The sequence below is a fragment of the Oncorhynchus mykiss genome, chromosome 10 (assembly GCF_013265735.2).
Source record: "Oncorhynchus mykiss isolate Arlee chromosome 10, USDA_OmykA_1.1, whole genome shotgun sequence".
NCBI classification, from domain to species: Eukaryota; Metazoa; Chordata; class Actinopteri; order Salmoniformes; family Salmonidae; genus Oncorhynchus; species Oncorhynchus mykiss.
Window position 1 is genome coordinate 62,394,607 of NC_048574.1, and position 17,507 is coordinate 62,412,113.

General features: G+C 42.9%; 1 protein-coding gene across 5 annotated transcripts in view; it reads left to right on the plus strand.

Annotated features, from left to right (window-relative positions):
- Window positions 1-4,081: 4,081 nt before the first annotated feature.
- The window catches only part of LOC110534616 (oocyte zinc finger protein XlCOF7.1-like), a 1,104,347-nt gene continuing 1,090,921 nt past the window's right edge, over window positions 4,082-17,507 (plus strand). The window contains exons 1-3 of one of the 5 annotated variants that reach the window (XM_021619579.2): window positions 4,086-4,605; window positions 4,992-5,122; window positions 5,330-6,783. In XM_021619579.2, the coding sequence (XP_021475254.2) occupies window positions 4,317-4,605; window positions 4,992-5,122; window positions 5,330-6,475 (1,566 nt within the window). In that variant the 5' untranslated portion in view covers window positions 4,086-4,316 and the 3' untranslated portion in view covers window positions 6,476-6,783. Of the gene's footprint in view, window positions 4,606-4,991; window positions 5,123-5,329; window positions 6,784-17,507 lie in introns of those variants that run through there. The other 4 variants (XM_036934458.1, XM_036934449.1, XM_036934446.1 and 1 more) reach the window with 4 other exon arrangements.

Here is a 17,507-nt window from a genome sequence, read left to right on the forward strand (position 1 = left end):
AGTAAAGAGCAATGACAGTTCATCATGACTTTTCGACATGAAGTCAGTCAATCAGGAACATTTCAAGAACTTTAAAAGTTTCTTCAAGTGCAGTCGCAAAAACCATGAAGGCACCATGATGAAACTGGCTCTCATGAGGACCGCTACAGGAAAGGAAGATCCCTTCAGGAGTCTCCACAATGGGGAGAAATCATAGCAGTGTGGTTTGAGCTTTGAGATGCTGCTGCCTACATACATACTTGAAACCATTGCCCACATTAATAAATGGAACACTAGTCACTTTAATAATGCCACTTTAATAATGTTTACGTATCTTGCATTACTAATGTTCAAAAGTTTGGAGTCACTTAGAAATGTCCTTGTTTGAAAGAAAATGTTTAAAAAATTGTCCATTAAAATAACATCAAATTGGTCAGAAATACAGTGTAGACATTGTTAATGTTGTAAATGACTATTGTAGCTGGAAATGGCAGATTTTTTATGGAATATCTACTTATGGGTACAGAGGCCCATTCTCAGCAAAAATCACTCCTGTGTTCCAATGGCATGTTGTGTTAGCTAATCCAAGTTTATCATTTTAAAAGACTAATTGATTATTAGAAAAACCTTTTGCAATTATGTTAGCACAGCTGAAAACTGTTGTCCTGATTAAAGAAGCAATAAAACTGGCCTTCTTTAGACTAGTTGAGTATCTGGAGCATCAGCATTTGTGAGTTCGATTACAGGCTCAAATTAGTCAGAAACAAAGAGCTTTCTTCTGAAACGCGTCAGTCTATTCTTGTTCTGAGAAATTCCATGCGAGAAATTACCAAGAAACTGAAGATCTTGTACAATGCTGTGTACTACTCCCTTCTCAGAACAGCACAAACGGTCTCTAAATAGAATAGAAAGAGGAGTGGGAGGCCCCGGAGTACAACTGAGCAAGAGGACAAGTACATTAGAGTGTCTAGTTTGAGAAACAGATGCCTCACAAGTCCTCAACTGGCAGAATCCTGAAATAGTACCCGTAAAACACCAGCCTCAACGTCAACAGTGAAGAGGCGACTCCGGGATGCTGGCCTTCTAGTCAGAGTTGCAAAGAAAAAGTCATATCTCAGACTGGCCAATAAAAACAAAAGATTAAGATGGGCAAAATAACACAGACATTGGAAGATTGAAAAAAAAGTGTTATGGACAGACTAATCTATGTTTGAGGTGTTTATATCACAAAGACCATTTGTGAGATGCAGAAAAAATGAAAAGATGCTGGAGGAGTGCTTGACACCATCTGTCAAGCATGGTGGAGGCAATGTGATGGTCTGGGGGTGCTTTGGTGGTAGTAAAGTGGGAGATTTGTACGGGGTAATAAAAGGGATCTTGAAGAAGGAAGGCTATCACTCCATTTTGCAATGCCATGCCATACCCTGTGGGGAGCACTTACTTGGAGACAATTTCCTTCTGCAACAGGACAATGACCCAAAGCACAACTCCAAACTATGCAATAACTATTTAGGGAAGAAGCAGCCAGCTGGTATTCTGTCTATAATGGAGTGGCCAGCACAGTCCCGGATCTCAACCCTATTGAGCTGTTGTGGGAGCAGCTTGACTGTATGGTACGTAAGAAGTGCCATCAAGCCAATCCAATTTGTGGGAGGTGCTTCAGGAAGCATGGGATGAAATCTCTTCAGATTACCTTAACAAATTGACAACTGGAATGGCAAAGGTCTGCAAGGCTGTAATTGCTGCAAATGGAGGATTCTTTGACGAAAGCAAAGTTTGAAGGACACAATTATTATTTCAATTAAAAATCATTATTTATAACCATGTCAACGTCTTGACTATATTTCCTATTCATTGTGCAACTCATTTCATGGAAAACAAGGACATTTCTAAGTGACAACAAACTTTTGAACGGTAGTGTATATACTGTATTCTACACTATCTATTGCATCTTAGCCTATGCGCTCTGACATTGCTCATCCATATATTTATATATTCTCATTCCATTCCTTTACTTAGATTTGTGTGTATTAGGTATTTGTTGCGGAATTGTTAGACATTACTTGTTAGATATTGCTGCAGTCGGAACTAGAAGCACAAGTATTTCACTACACTCGCAATATCATCTGCTTACCATGTGTATGTGACCCATACATTTGATTTTATTTGATTTACAAAGGGGATATCTGATATTCTTTAGCTGACATGTTATAGTTATCATGTGAAGTGTCTTGGGGTAAAAAAGGGTAATTAACCACACCTCATTAACCCTTTGCTAACATGTCATTTGAAACAGGCTTGAGTAAATGTTTTTTAGAGACGGTCAACTTCGGCTAGAACAAGGACAGTTGAACACTTACCTTACTGAGGTGATGTAGATGGAATAGTCATTCGTGGGTCGTTCCATCTGATTTCAATCACTTTTTAACTGCACCCCTTTTTGATTTGAATGAAGCTTTCTATGCATCTTTACACATGGTAGAAGAGGTCAGAAAGGGACTTTTTGGACCTGATTGCCAAAACATTTGATAGAGGTGATAGAGGTGCTTAAAGTTGATCCATTTTGCATATCCCACCATACCAAAAAAAGTCATTGAAATCAAATGGAACGGCCCGCCATTCATTTCTACTCTATTCTTGCTAACACACTGTTCTCTCTAAACAAGTCTGCACTCGGCTTGAAAGATACTGATCATAGGAGATTGTATGTGAATGTAATAAGCAGTACCTATTGAATTTGCTGATAGCTTCTTTGTTGAGGAAAAATGGACTTACTATGACTGAGATATGTGGTTGTCCTACCTAGCTATCTGAAGATGAATGTACTAACTGTAGGTCTCTCTGGATAAGATTATCTGCTAAATGACTCAAATGTACCTTATGATGCCAACCAATAAGATTCTTTCTCTTCAGTGTAAAGGGGCGCACCACTTAGTGTGATGCAGACCCGGTGGAGAACGCAAGGCTGAAGTGACCCTGTTGGTACTTTAGAGTTCTGATACAGAGTTATTACCTGATAAAGTAATGTTAGGATACGTAAGTTATCCGGTGAGAGCTTTTGTCCTGAACCCCCTACAGTGGGACAAAGGAGTGTGTAGTTTTGATACAGAGTTATTACCTGATAAAGTAATGTTAGAATATGTAAGTTATCCGGTGAGAGCTTTTGTTCTGAACCCACTACAGTGGGATAAAGGAGTGTGTGTCAATTGTTGGGGTGCCCATGTTGATGGGGATCAGAAATGTCCTGTGCGAGTGAGACAGGTTGAGGTTGCCAGGTATGAGGCAGTGAGGAAAGTAGAGGATGGAGGGCTAAGGGTGAGGGAGCCTGAGAGGATTCCTGTGAGTAGTAAGCCAGTACAGAGTGACCCCAACAGTTTGTGCTTTAGTAAGGTTGGCTTCTTGGTGTTTATTGCTATGGTCATTAATTGTACAGCAAAGACGTAACGGAAATCCCAGAAGATTGATTTTGTAGTAGCAGCTGCAGGGAAGTTTTTGGGTGTCAGAGATTTTAGTGCAGAAGAACTTCAGGGAATTTTGAGAGAAAGGGTTCCATCCACCCAGGCCTGTGAACAAAATGTGTACTTAACACTCCGACCTGTGAAGGGCAGCATAAGGCAACAAAGTATCCAGTCAGAAGGTGTTGTTTGCTGAGGCAGTGAAGATGGGTCAAGCGTGAAGGATCCTAAGAGGCTCCCGTTGAGTAGTAGACTTTTGCCAGAACAGAGCAATAGGCCTACGAACGAAAGGCACGGTTGGCTTTTCAATGTTCAATTCCATGGTTATCAACTGTACTGCAGGAATGGAATGTAAATCACAGAAAATAGGTGTTGTGGTGGCAGCTGCAGAGAAGTGCTTGGGATTAGGATAATTTACTACAGAAGAGTTACACGGTGTGTTGAATGGTAGTGTTCTGTCCTCTCAGGCTGTCGGCGGGGTGTAGGATCAGATAGGGTCAACATAGTGGAATGGGGGGTGGGTTTTTAATGAATGTTGGGTTAGTTGGCAAGGTTTTTCCTTTGAACTTTTCCCATTTATACTCCAGTCCAGTTGATGGCGGTAATGCAACGTTAATATTGGATGCCAACCGGAATTAAAAAGATGTTGTCTGCCGGAAAACCACACCAAGAAAAAATCGTAAACGGAAGTGAACAATAATTTCCAAGTTAGCGTTTTATTGTTGTATTTAGACGTTTATTAACACCCTAGAACTCTACATATGACTAATTTAACTGCACAGCATCACATCCTTACCCAAGTTAGTGTTTAATTTGCGTTGGAAACAGGACTTAAATTATAGGTTTTATATAAGTAACGCTAGCTAGCAGTTAACGCTAACAATGGCTAACTGTATGGTTTTTCACACTCAAATAGCCTCCATTATGGAGGTGCTAGCGAATGCAGCCGTGGCAGATATCTGTAAACTCGTAGACGACGACTATGCAGTGTTTCGTTTGGAAATAACTCAAAGCCAGAAAGAAAACGGGGCACTGAGGAGGAAACTACAGCTACTGGAAATGAAGGTGGCACGGGAGCGCGCAGAGAGGACAATGATGCGAGAGCGCATCGTCCCAGGGAGTACTACGAGTAGTGTCAAGATCCTGGACCGATACAGAGGAATGGCAAGAGGTACATTTAGCATAACATGTACAGTTCAGTACCTGTCGCCACGTTCCCCTCTGCACATGTGTTCAGATGCGTCTTGGTCAGTTTTTTGGCTTGAATGCAATAATTCCCCTGATTATTTAGCTACCTTACGATAGACACAATTTCATATTCTAACCATATTCTTGATTAACTGCATTTCCTATTATTTACTCAATGAAAACAGTATGATGCATGTAACATAATACATCAGTCAATAAATAGTATATCATGAAGTTATGAGAAGTGTTACCTTACATCCTTGCCAATGTCAATTGTAGACAGTGTCAAAACTGTGAATAGTGTATAATATAGCATTGAGCATTGACAGTAGCTAAAATAACCACCTCTTTTCCTCCAATCACTCTCAGGTGAAGGACATCTCACTGGAGGCCACAGGATCTCTGTGAAGCCAGGAGGACACAATACATGGAGAGATGACCAACCAATCACTGTTGATGAGGGGAGTGGAATCTCAACCCAGCATGTTATCATGATAGAGGTCAGTGTAATAGTGTTGCATTGCAAATTACAGTTACTTTGTAAATCAAATGTGGCTCATTTATTTCAGAAAGGCTTCCCTCAGGAATTCACTTGCTTACTTGTACATCATCATTTATCTGCCATAGTGGAGCTTGTGAGACTTCCTCGCAACATATTTATAAAATTCTACTCATGTACTGGTAATAACCTCCTCGCTTCTTATCAGTCTGCAGATGCAGAAGCTGCTGGTCCTGGGGTCAAGCTGGAGAGGTCTGAAGGAGAGGATGACCCACGACACAGCAGAGACATCCAGACTGGAGCACCCCCTGTAGCAACGGATGATTCCACCATTTCCCCAGCGCAGCACAGGACCCGACGTAGCGTCACGGAGGTCAGTGGAACGCCAAACACCGTACTCAAGTCCGAGACCGACACAGAGACTTTAATGGGGCTGGGGCAACTGGGCTGTCCTCCTGCTCCCCGCTCAGAGAATTTACTTTACGGTAACCCGAGCCCGGTTCTATCCCATCAGGACTCAGGTGATGCATTACAGACTGGCAATGATCCGTCCTGTTCATACGCTACAGAGACTGAGATCATACCTGGTGACACATCTGTGGACTTAGATACACAGACTAATCCAATGAGAGGTGACTGGAACCGGTACAGTAGTAGTGTATACTCTGAAGGGTGCCTAAATAAGAAACGGGAGGTTATAGTCTTAGATGACATGATTGTGAAAGTGGAGGACGACACTCCTCTGACATGGAATGCAAACAAAACTCACTTAGGGGGACACTCGCAGGGCAACACCAGTGACTTCTTAGACTACAGGGAAAGCTTAGAGACAAATTCAAATGTCGCAACCCACTCCCCTTTACATGCGTTCAGGGATCACGACACAGTGTCTACGTCAATGGGGCCTTCCGATTCACATGGCCGCGTCCTTTTCGATCAGGTATTGAACTCAAACGACAGGGCTAGAGCCCAGGCTCAAGGAGGGCGACCCACATCAGGCAATAGTAAAGAGAAACGGTTCCTCTGCATGTTCTGTCACAAAGGCTTCAGTTGCCTCCAGAAGGTGGAGAGTCACCAGAGGGTCCACACGGGGGAGAAATCCTTCAGCTGTACCCAGTGTGAGAAGAGGTTCTCCCACCAGCACCACCTGAAAAGGCACCAGAGGGTCCACACAGGGGAGAAACCCTACAGCTGCCCCCAGTGTGAGAAGAGGTTCTCCCGCCAGGACCAGCTGAAGATGCACCTAAAGGTCCACACGGGAGAAAGGCCATTCGCCTGTACACACTGCGGGAAAAGGTTCTCAGAGAGGAGCTACCTTAGGACACACCAGCAGAAAAACCATTCCACTCTATAACATAGAAAATAACCATTCCACTCGATAGCTTCTGACATTTAGATCAAACCCTGCATTAAAGACAAAGATTCATTTTCATTGTCGCCATCAGAAAAGATTCACAGATGCATTTGGAATAACAAGAGTAACAGATTTCAGTGTTGAATGTTCCTCGGTAGAATATTGCATCCAGACATTGTGATATATGCACTGCTCAAAAAAATAAAGGGAACATTAAAATAACACATCCTAGATCTGAATGAATTAAATATTTGTATTAAATACTTTTTTCTTTACATAGTTGAATGTGCTGACAACAAAGTCACACAAAAATTATCAATGGAAATCAAATTTATCAACGCATGGAGGTCTGGATTTGGAGTCACACTCAAAATTAAAGTGGAAAACGACACTACAGGCTGATCCAACTTTGATGTAATGTCCTTAAAACAAGTCAAAATGAGGCTCAGTAGTGTGTGTGGCCTCCACGTGCCTGTATGACCTCCCTACAACGCCTGGGCATGCTCCTGATGAGGTGGCGGATGGTCTCCTGAGGGATCTCCTCCCAGACCTGGACTAAAGCATCCGCCAACTCCTGGACAGTCTGTGGTGCAACGTGGCGTTGGTGGATGGAGCGAGACATGATGTCCCAGATGTGCTCAATTGGATTCAGGTCTGGTGAACGGGCGGACCAGTACATAGCATCAATGCCTTCCTCTTGCAGGAACTGCTGACACACTCCAGCCACATGAGGTCTAGCATTGTCTTGCATTAGGAGGAACCCAGGACCAACCACACCAGCATATGGTCTCACAAGGGGTCTGAGGATCTCCTCTCGGTACCTAATGGCAGTCAGGCTACCTCTGGCGAGCACATGGAGGGCTGTGCGGCCCCCCAAAGAAATGCCACACCACACCATGACTGACCCACCGCCAAACCAGTCATGCTGGAGGATGTTGCAGGCAGCAGAACGTTCTCCACAGCGTCTCCAGACTGTCACGTCTGTCACATGTGCTCAGTGTGAACCTGCTTTAATCTGTGAAGAGCACAGGGCGCCAGTGGCGAATTTGCCAATCTTGGTGTTCTCTGGCAAATGCCAAACGTCCTGCACGGTGTTGGGCTGTAAGCACAACCCCCACCTGTGGATGTCGGGCCCTCATACCACCCTCATGGAGGCTGTTTCTGACCGTTTGAGCAGACACATGCACATTTGTGGCCTGCTGGAGGTAATTTTGCAGGGCTCTGGCAGTGCTCCTCCTTGCACAAAGGCGGAGGTAGCGGTCCTGCTGCTGGGTTGTTGCCCTCCTACGGCCTCCTCCACATCTCCTGATGTACTGGCCTGTCTCCTGGTAGCGCCTCCATGCTCTGGACACTACGCTGACAGACACAGCAAACCTTCTTGCCACATCTCGCATTGATGTGCCATCCTGGATGAGCTGCACTACCTGAGCCACTTGTGTGGGTTGTAGACTCCGTCTCATGCTGCCACTAGAGTGAAAGCACCGCCAGCATTCAAAAGTGACCAAAACATCAGCCAGGAAGCATAGGAACTGAGAAGTGGTCTGTGGTCCCCACTTGCAGAACCACTCCTTTATTGGGAGTGTCTTGCTAAATGCCTATAATTTCCACCTGTTGTCTATCCCATTTGCACAACAGCATGTGCAATTTATTGTCCATCAGTGTTGCTTCCTAAGTGGACAGTTTGATTTCACAGAAGTGTGATTGACTTGGAGTTACATTGTGTTGTTTAAGTGTTCCCTTTATTTTTTTGAGCAGTGTATATCACAATGTGACAATTTATATCACAATATATACAAGCCTAAAAAGTATGTTACATAGTGGGTTTGTACTGTGGAGGATATATAATGTTCATAAATGCCTATTTCATTACTTTCATTCAACTACTTAATTTTTTTCCAAAAACACTTTGAGAAAATGAATGCAGTATCAAGCTCATGCAGACTTTTAGTTGTGACGTGTATATGTGGTTTTCATATGGTGTATTTAAATCATGTTTATGTTTAATAAACATATAATGGGACTTTTCATGAAGACTTTTATTCACCCCTTTGATTTCTTCAAATTGTATAATAAAGTATGATTAAAATGGATTGAATTGTCTTTTTTTCCCCCCTTTTTCGTGGTATCCAATTGGTGGTAGTAGTTAGTCTTGTCTCATCTCTGCAACTCCCGTACGGACTCAGGAGAGATGAAGGTCGAGAGCCATGTGTCCTCCGAAACACAACCCAACCAAGTGGGCATTCTTGACACTTATGCCCACTTAACCTAGAAGCCAGCCGCACCAATATGTCGGAGGAAACACCATACACCTGGTAACCGTGTCAGCGTGCACTGCGCTCAGGCCCACCACAGGAGTCGCTAGTGCGCGATGGGACAAGGATATCCCTGCCGGCCAAACCCTCCCCTAACCTGTAAGAGCTTTGCACACCTGGATTGTGCAATATTTGCCCATTATTATTTTCTAAGTTCTGCAAGCTCTGTCAAGGAGTAGAGGATCATGGCTAGACTGCCATTTAAGTCTTACTGTACATTTCCAAGCAGATTTAATTCAAAACTGTAACTTGCCTCTCAGGAACATTCCCTGTCTTCATGGTAACCAACTCCAATGTAGATTTGGCCTTGTGTTGTAGATTATTGTCCTGCTGAAAGGTAAATTCCTCTCCCAGTGTCTGGTGACAAGCAGCCCCCCCCCCCCCCCCCCCCCAAAAAAAAATCCTGTGCCTAGCTCCATCCCGTTTCTTTTCATCCTGAAAAACCCTGTTTTTGCCGATGTCCAGCATACCCATACCATGATGCAGTCACCACAACGCTTGAAAATAAGGAGGCGGTTACTCAGTGATGTGTTGGATGTGCCCCAAACATAAGGCTTTGCATTTAAGCAAAAATAGTAATATTACTGTTGTGCCTTGTTGCATACAGGATGCATGTTTTGGAGAAGAAAAAAAAATGTTTTTATTCTTTTCACTCTGTCATTTAGGTCATTATTGTGGAGTCACTACAATGTTGTTGATCCATCCTCAGTTTTCTTCTATCACAGCCATTGAACTCCGTAGCTGTTTTAAAATCACCAATGGCCTCATGGTGACATCCCGGAGCAGTTTCCTTCCTTTCCTGCAGCTCAGTGGAGAAGGACAACTGCATCTTTGATATGTTTGAGTGGTTTAATACATCATCCACAGCATAACCCTTACAAAAAAAGATTGCAGTCAGAGTGCAGTATAACTGCAGTATGCTGCAAATACTGCGACCAAAATACTTATCTTTTTACTGCAGTAATTTTGCAATGCAACTGCTGTTAGAGTGCAGTATAACTTAATATAATTAAGTTATTCTTCAATTACTGTGTCCAAAATACCACAGTCAACTGCAGTTATTGCACTTTTACTGTAGTTTCAAAACTGCAAATCTTTTTTTGTAAAGAAATTAACTTAAGCATGCTTAATTAAATAGATATTCAATGTCTGATTTGTTATTGTTACCCATCTACAAACCACTGCCTTTCTTTAAGGCTTTTGAAAAGCTCCCTGGTCTTTGTAGTTGAATCTGTGCTTTACTTGACTGAGGGACCTTGCAGATGTTGTGTATGTATGGGGGACAGCGGAAGGTGTAGTCATTCAAAAATCATGTCAACCCCTGTTATTTAACCAAGTCTATGTAACTGAGTATGTGATTTGTTAAAAGTCAACTGCCCCTCAGGCCATTTAAAAACAACCATTATTTCTAGTGTCAATATCTGGGTTTGGCGGATGCCAGGAGAATGCTACCTGCCCCAATGCATAGTGCTAACTGTAAAATTTGGTGGAGGTGGGAATAATGGTCTGGGGATGATTTTAATGGTTTGGGCTAGGCCCCTTAGTTTCAGTGAAGGGAAATCTTAACGCTACAGCATACTAGACGATTCTGTGCTTCCAACTTTGTGGCAACAGTTTTTGGGAAGGCCTTTTCCTGTTTCAGCATGATAATGCCCCCATGCACAAAGCGAGGTCGATACAGAAATGGTTTGTCGAGATCGGTGTGGAAGAACTTGACTGGTCTGCAGAGCCCTGACCTCAACCCCATCAAACACCTTAGGGATGAATTGGAGGCCTAATTGTCCAACATCAGTGCCTGACTTCACTAATGCACTTGTGGCTGAATGGAAGCAATTCCCTGCAGCAATGTTCCAACATCTAGTTGAAAGCCTTCACAGAAAAGTGGAGGCTGTTATAGATACAACTGGGGACCAACTCAATATTAATGCCCAAGGTTTTGGAATGAGATGTTCCACGAGCAAGTGTCCAAATACTTTTGGTCATGTAGTGTATTGAAATGTGTAATTCGCACTCTGACCTGAGAAAGGCAGCAATACAGCATCTAGTCTGCTGGAAACGCAAATGAAGAAGAGCGTAAACGGAAGTAAACAATGACCAAGAAGCACTTCCACGTCAGCGTTTTTATTGTTATTTTCGACGTTTATTAACACGAGGGAACTCAAAATATGACAAATTTAACTGCACAGCATCACATACTTACCCGATGTTGTATTTAATTCGCGTTGGTTACAGGACTTGGTTGATAGACGTTATATAGGTAACGCTAGCCAGCTAACGTTAGCTAAAAGTAACAATGGCTAACTGTATGGTTTTTCACTCTCAAATAGCCTCCATCATGGAGGTGCTAGCGAATTCAGCCGTGGCAGATATCTGTAAACTCGTAGACGACGACTATGCAGTGTTTCGTTTGGAAATAACTCAAAGCCAGAAAGAAAACAGGGCATTGCGGAGGAAACTTCAGCTAATGGAACTGAAGGTGGCACGGGAGCGCGCAGAAAGGAAAATCCGAGAGCGCGCCCTCGCCAGTCGTCCCAGTAGTGTCAAGATCCTCGATCGATACAGAGGAATGGCAAGAGGTACATTTTGCAGAAGGCCGATGCTTCGGGGCCTGTCGCCCGGTTCTCCTCTGCAAGTGTGTGTTCAGATGTGTTGTCCAGAATTTGGTCTTGGACAGTTTTTGGATAGTATGCAATACTTCCCCTTATTACTTACCTATCATCCACAACTTTTTTATTTGAGCTTTGTTTGTTTTACTAGGCAGGCCAATTATGAACAAATTATTCTTGCACAAAGACAAGATCATATTCCAAGTAGATTATTGATCTACTGAATGTCCTATTATCATACTCAAAAAGAATGTGACGCATGGAACATAAATCAATAAATAGTATATCAAGAAGTCATAAGAAGTGTTACTTTACATCCTTGCCAATTGTAGACAGTGTCAATAATGTACACTATACAATTGAGCATTGACAGTACATCATTTAACCACCCCTTTTACCCAATCATTTTCTCAGGTGAAGGACATCTCACTGGAGGCCACAGGAGCTTTGCGAAGCCAGCGGGACACAACGCGTGGAGAGATGACCAACCAATCACTGTTGATGAGGGGAGTGGAACCTCAACCCAGCATGTTATTGTGATAGAGGTTAGTGTAATAGAGTTGCATTAAACGTTACAGTACATCAAATTTGGCCCGTTTTATTTCAGAAAGGCTCCACATAGCTATTAATTTGCATACATGTACATCCTAATGTATCTGCCATAGGGGAGCTTGTTAAACCTCGTCTATTAGCGTCTCATCAGGAACACTAAAAAGTACTTCAACATTTTTCTATATGATGATATGAAAAATAATTGTCTTAACATTAACAATGATTCATATTTGTGCATATTTAAGTGATATTAAATGTGGATTTAAAACAGAATCTATATATGGTGTTATTTCATGGGGGACTGAGGTCTATATACAGGAACACTTCCTCCTCCACCTACTCTATTGGTCCCAATGCAATACACTGTAGGCCTATGAATTACATATTGGCTTATAGAGAAATAAACTATTCTATGTGCAGAGGTAAAATTCAGGTTGGGAGTACTCAGTATGTTCTGTAGAAACCACCTTCCAATGCCCCAAGTCCTTCTGTTCACCCAATCCAGAATTCCTTACAATCAAGTGCCGGCCATTTTACCTACCAAGAGAATTCTCGTCAGTTATAGTCACAGCTGTGTACATTCACCCTCAAGCAGACGCCAAGACGGCTATCAAGGAACTTCACTGGACAAAATGCAAACTGGAAACCATACATCCTAAGGCTGCATTTATTGTAGCTGGGGATTTTATCAAAGCAAATTTGAGAACAAGTCTACCTAAATTCTTCCAGCATATTGACTGTGCTACACGCATGCTCAATACCCTCGACCACTGCTTTTCTAGTTTCCGTGATGCATACAAAGCCCTCCCCCGCCGTCCCTTTGGCAAATCTGACCACGGCACCATCTTGCTCCTTCCGTCTTATAGGCAGAAACTCAAACGGGATGTACCAGTGACGAGAACCATTCAATGCTGGTCCGACCAATCGGAAGCAACGCTTCAAGTTTGTTCTGATCACGTGGACTGGAATATGTTCCGGTCAGCCTCCGAGAACAACATCGACCTATTCGCTGACTCAGTGAGTGCGTTTATAAAAAAGTGCATTGGAGATGTGGTACCCACTGTGACTATTAAAACCTACCCTAAACAGAAACGGTGGATTGATGGCGGCATTGCACAAAACTGAAAGCGCGATCCACCGCATTTAACCATGGAAAAAGGTCTGGGAATATGTCTGAATATAAACAGTGTAGCTATTCCGTCCGCAAGGCAATCAAACATGTGAAATACCAGTACAAGGACAAGGTGGAGTCGCAATTCTACGGCTCAGACAGAAGACGCATGTGGCAGGGTCTACAGAAAATAACGGACTACAAAAAGAGATCCAAACCACGCCACGGACACTGACGTCACGCTTCCAGACAAACTGGAAGTTGTGACGTCGGTGTCCGTGACGTGTATTATCCGCTTTGAGGATAATACCGTGTCACCGTCGTGGCCCGCTAAAAAGGACTGCCACCCCACCCCCCCGACACGAGTAAAACATTTAAATGTGTTAACCCTCGAAAGGCTGCTGGCCCAGATGGCATACCGAGCCACATCTTCAAAGCATTCCCAGACCAGCTGGCTGGTGTGTTCAATCGCTCACTATCCCAGTCTATTGTCCTCACATGCTTAAAGATGGCTAACATTGTTCCAGTACCCAAGAAAGCAAAGATAACTGAACTAAATGACTACCGCCTCGTAGGACTCACTTCTGTCTTCATGAAGTGCTTTGAGAGACTAGTCAAGGATCAAATCACCTCCACCTTACCGGCCACCCTAGACCCACTTCAGTTTGCATACCGCCCCAACAGGTCCACAGATGACGCAATCGCCATCACACTGCACACTGCCCTATCCCATCTGGACAAAAGGAATATCTATGTAAGAATGCTGTTCATTGACTACAGCTTAGCATTCAACACCATAGTACCCTCCAAGCTCATCATCAAGCTGGAGGCCCTGGGTCTCAACCCGTCCTGTGCAATTGTGTCCTGGACTTTCTGACGGGCCACCCTGAGGTGGTGACGGTAGGAAACAACATCTCCACTTCGCTGACCCTCAACACTGGGGCCCCACAAGTGTGCGTGCTCAGCCCCCTCCTGTACTCCCTGTTCACCCACAACTGCATGGCCATGCACGCCTCCAACTTAATCACCAAGTTTGCAGACGACACAATAGTAGTGGGCTTGATTACCAACAAAGAAGAGACAGCCTACATGGAGGAGGTGAGTGCACTCAGGAGTGTGGTGTCATGAAAACAACTCTTACTCAACGTCAACAAAACACAGGGGATGATCGTGGACTTCAGGAAACAGCAGAGGGAGCACCCCCCTATCCACATCGAAGGGACAGCAGTGGAAAGGTGGAATGTTTTAAGTTCCTCAGCGTACACATCACAGACAAACTGAAATGGTCAGACAGTGTGGTGAAGAAGGCGCAACAGCACCTCTTCAACCTCAGGAGGCTAAAGAAATTTGGCTTGTCACCTAAAACCCTCACCAACTTTTACAGATGCACAATTGAGAGCATCCTGTCGGGCTGTATCACAGCCTGGTACCGGAAACTGCACCGCCCTCAACCACAAGGCTCTCCAGAGGGTGGTGCGGTCTGCACAACGTGTCACCGGGGGCGAACTACCTGCCCTCCATGACACCTACAGCACCTGATGTCACAGGAATGCCAAAAAGGACAACTACTACCCGAGCCACAGCCTGTTCACACACTGACATCCACAATTGACGGTCCATCAGCAGGCAATTAAGTATGCTAGGCAGCCTGTTTCAGTGTTCGTTTTTTTTAAGTATGCTAAGCAGTGAGAGGGTTTTGTTCATGCAGGAACAGTCATGTGTGCTTTCTTTAGAGAACAGTGTAGGTTCAAAGGAAGATTAAACAAATATCACGAAATGCCTCACTCAAATCAATATCAAATGGTATTGATATTATATAAAATTATCGATATTGGTGCCCACCACTACGATTTCCTCATCTGATAACCCTCTACTACAAATTTGTCTCTATGTGGTAGTATTCATTCCCAATATCTTGGGTGGCTGCACCACTGACACTCTTGGAGACCTCTTTATCCTCAAAAGTGTGTACATTTTGCATATTAAGTTGGCATTCTCTGAGCAGTTGACATTCGCTCATTTGAACTCTCTACAGACAGTAGGTTTTGTAGCTGGGCCTCATATACATTCTCTGTTTGTACCATTTTGTTTAATTTCACCTTGTCACTAGCAATAGAATGTCTAAATATGACCTCTATTCTTGTCCCAAATATGACTAAGATTTGACACTACGTTTAGTGACAAACAGTTTTCCAATCTTTTCATTATGCTGCATAACAGAATGTATTGCCATTGAAATAGCATGGTAACCAAAAAATGTATTTAAAAAAATGTATGATTAACTTTCTGGTCCTCCCCAACATCCCTGCCACCCCCATACAATTTGTTTCAGATTTGGTGGTTCAACAGCATTATTTTAATTTCTCATCTGTTGTGTCAAGTTATTCAGATCTATGCATTTATCAGTACGGTCTAGAGGTTGACCGATTAATCGGAATGGCCGATTTAATTAGGGCTGATTTCAAGTTTTCATAACAATCGGAAATCGTTATTTTTGGACACCGATTGTGCCGATTATTTTTTTTATTTTTTTTACACTTTTTATTTAATCTTTATTTAACTAGGCAAGTCAGTTAAGAACACATTATTATTTTCAATGACGGCCTAGGAACGGAAGGTTAACTGCCTCGTTCAGGGGCAGAACGACAGATTTTTTACCTTGCCAGCTCGGGGGATTCAATCTTGCAACCTTACAGTTAACTAGTCCAACGCGAATTTTACGTAATTATGACATAACATTGAAGGTTGTGCAATGTAACAGGAATATTTAGATTTATGGATGCCACCCGTTAGATAAAATACGGAACGGTTCCGTATTTCACTGAAAGAATAAACGTCTTGTTTTCGAGATGATAGTTTCTGGATTCAACCATATTAATGACCTAAGGCTCACATTTGTGTGTGTTATTATGTTATAATTAAGTCTATGATTCGATAGAGCAGTCTGACTGAGCGATGGTAGGCACCAACAGGCTCATAAGCATTCATTCAAACAGCACTTTCATGCGTTTTGCCAGCAGCTCTGCTGTTTATGACTTCAAGCCTATCAACTCCCGAGATTAGGCTGGTGTAAAGATGTGATGTGAAATGGCTAGCTAGTTAGCGGGGTGCGCGCTAATAGCGTTTCAAACGTCACTCGCTCTGAGACTTGGAGTAGTTGTTCCCCTTGCTCTGCATGGGTAACGCTGCTTCGATGTGGTGGCTGTTGTAGTTGTGCTGCTGGTTCGAGCCCAGGGAGGAGCGAGGAGAGGTACGGAAGCTATACTGTTACACTGGCAATACTAAAGTGCCTATAAGAACAACCAATAGTCAAAGGTATATGAAATACAAATGGTATAGAGAGAAATAGTCCTATAATTCCTATAATAACTACAACCTAAAACTTTTTACCTGGGAATATTGAAAACTCGTCTTAAAAGGAACCACCAGCTTTCATATGTTCTCATGTTCTGAGCAAGGGACTTAAACTTTAGCTTTCTTACATGGCACATATTACACTTTTACTTTCTTCTCCAACACTTGGTTTTTGTATTATTTACACCAAATTGAACATGTTTCATTATTTATTTGAGGCTAAATTTATTTTATTGATGTATTATATTAAGTTAAAAATAAGTGTTCATTCAGTATTGTTGTAATTGTCATTATTACAAATACATTTTTAAAAATCTGCCGATTAATCGGCACCGGCCTTTTTTTTGGTCCTCCAATAATCGGTGTCGGCTTTGAAAAATCATAATACGGTCCTCTCCACAGTTAACTATCACCACAGACAACAGTGTCAAAATCAATCAGTACAGTTAAATCCTACAATAGCACTAGGTCCACCCTTTACCAGTCCCTCCACAGATACAGTATATTGCATATTATGGACAAATCAAAAATGATTTTCTGAAGAAGCCTTTGACTTGCCTCGTGAAGTGCCACCATACACAGCACAGCCGTTAGTTAGACAGCACAAAAAGGTTTACATCAGCAAGAGCAGGGAAGGCCAGGGCTCATGATTGGAATATCACTTGCAGTGTAGCCTAGTTTTTATTTACAACATCCCAGCAGCGCAAAAACTCGTTAGAAAAGTTAGACGTATAACTTTTCCCTGTGCTTCTCCGAGCACTTTGTATGGCCTAGGCCTATAGCCTGTTATAAACTGGGTGGTTCGAGCCCTGAAAGCTGATTGGCTGAAAGCCATGGTATATCAGACTGTATACCACGGGTATGACAAAACATTTATTTTTACTGCTCTAATTACGTTGGTAACCAGTTTATCATAGCAATAAGGCACTTCGGGGGTTTGTGATATATGGCCAATATACCACGGCTAAGGGCTGTGTCCTAGCATCCCGCGTTGCATCGTGCCTAAGAACAGCCCTTAGCCATGGTATATTGGCCATATACCACCCCCTCCATATACCACAGCCCCTACAGTTTATCAAGTTCATGCACATTTTTTT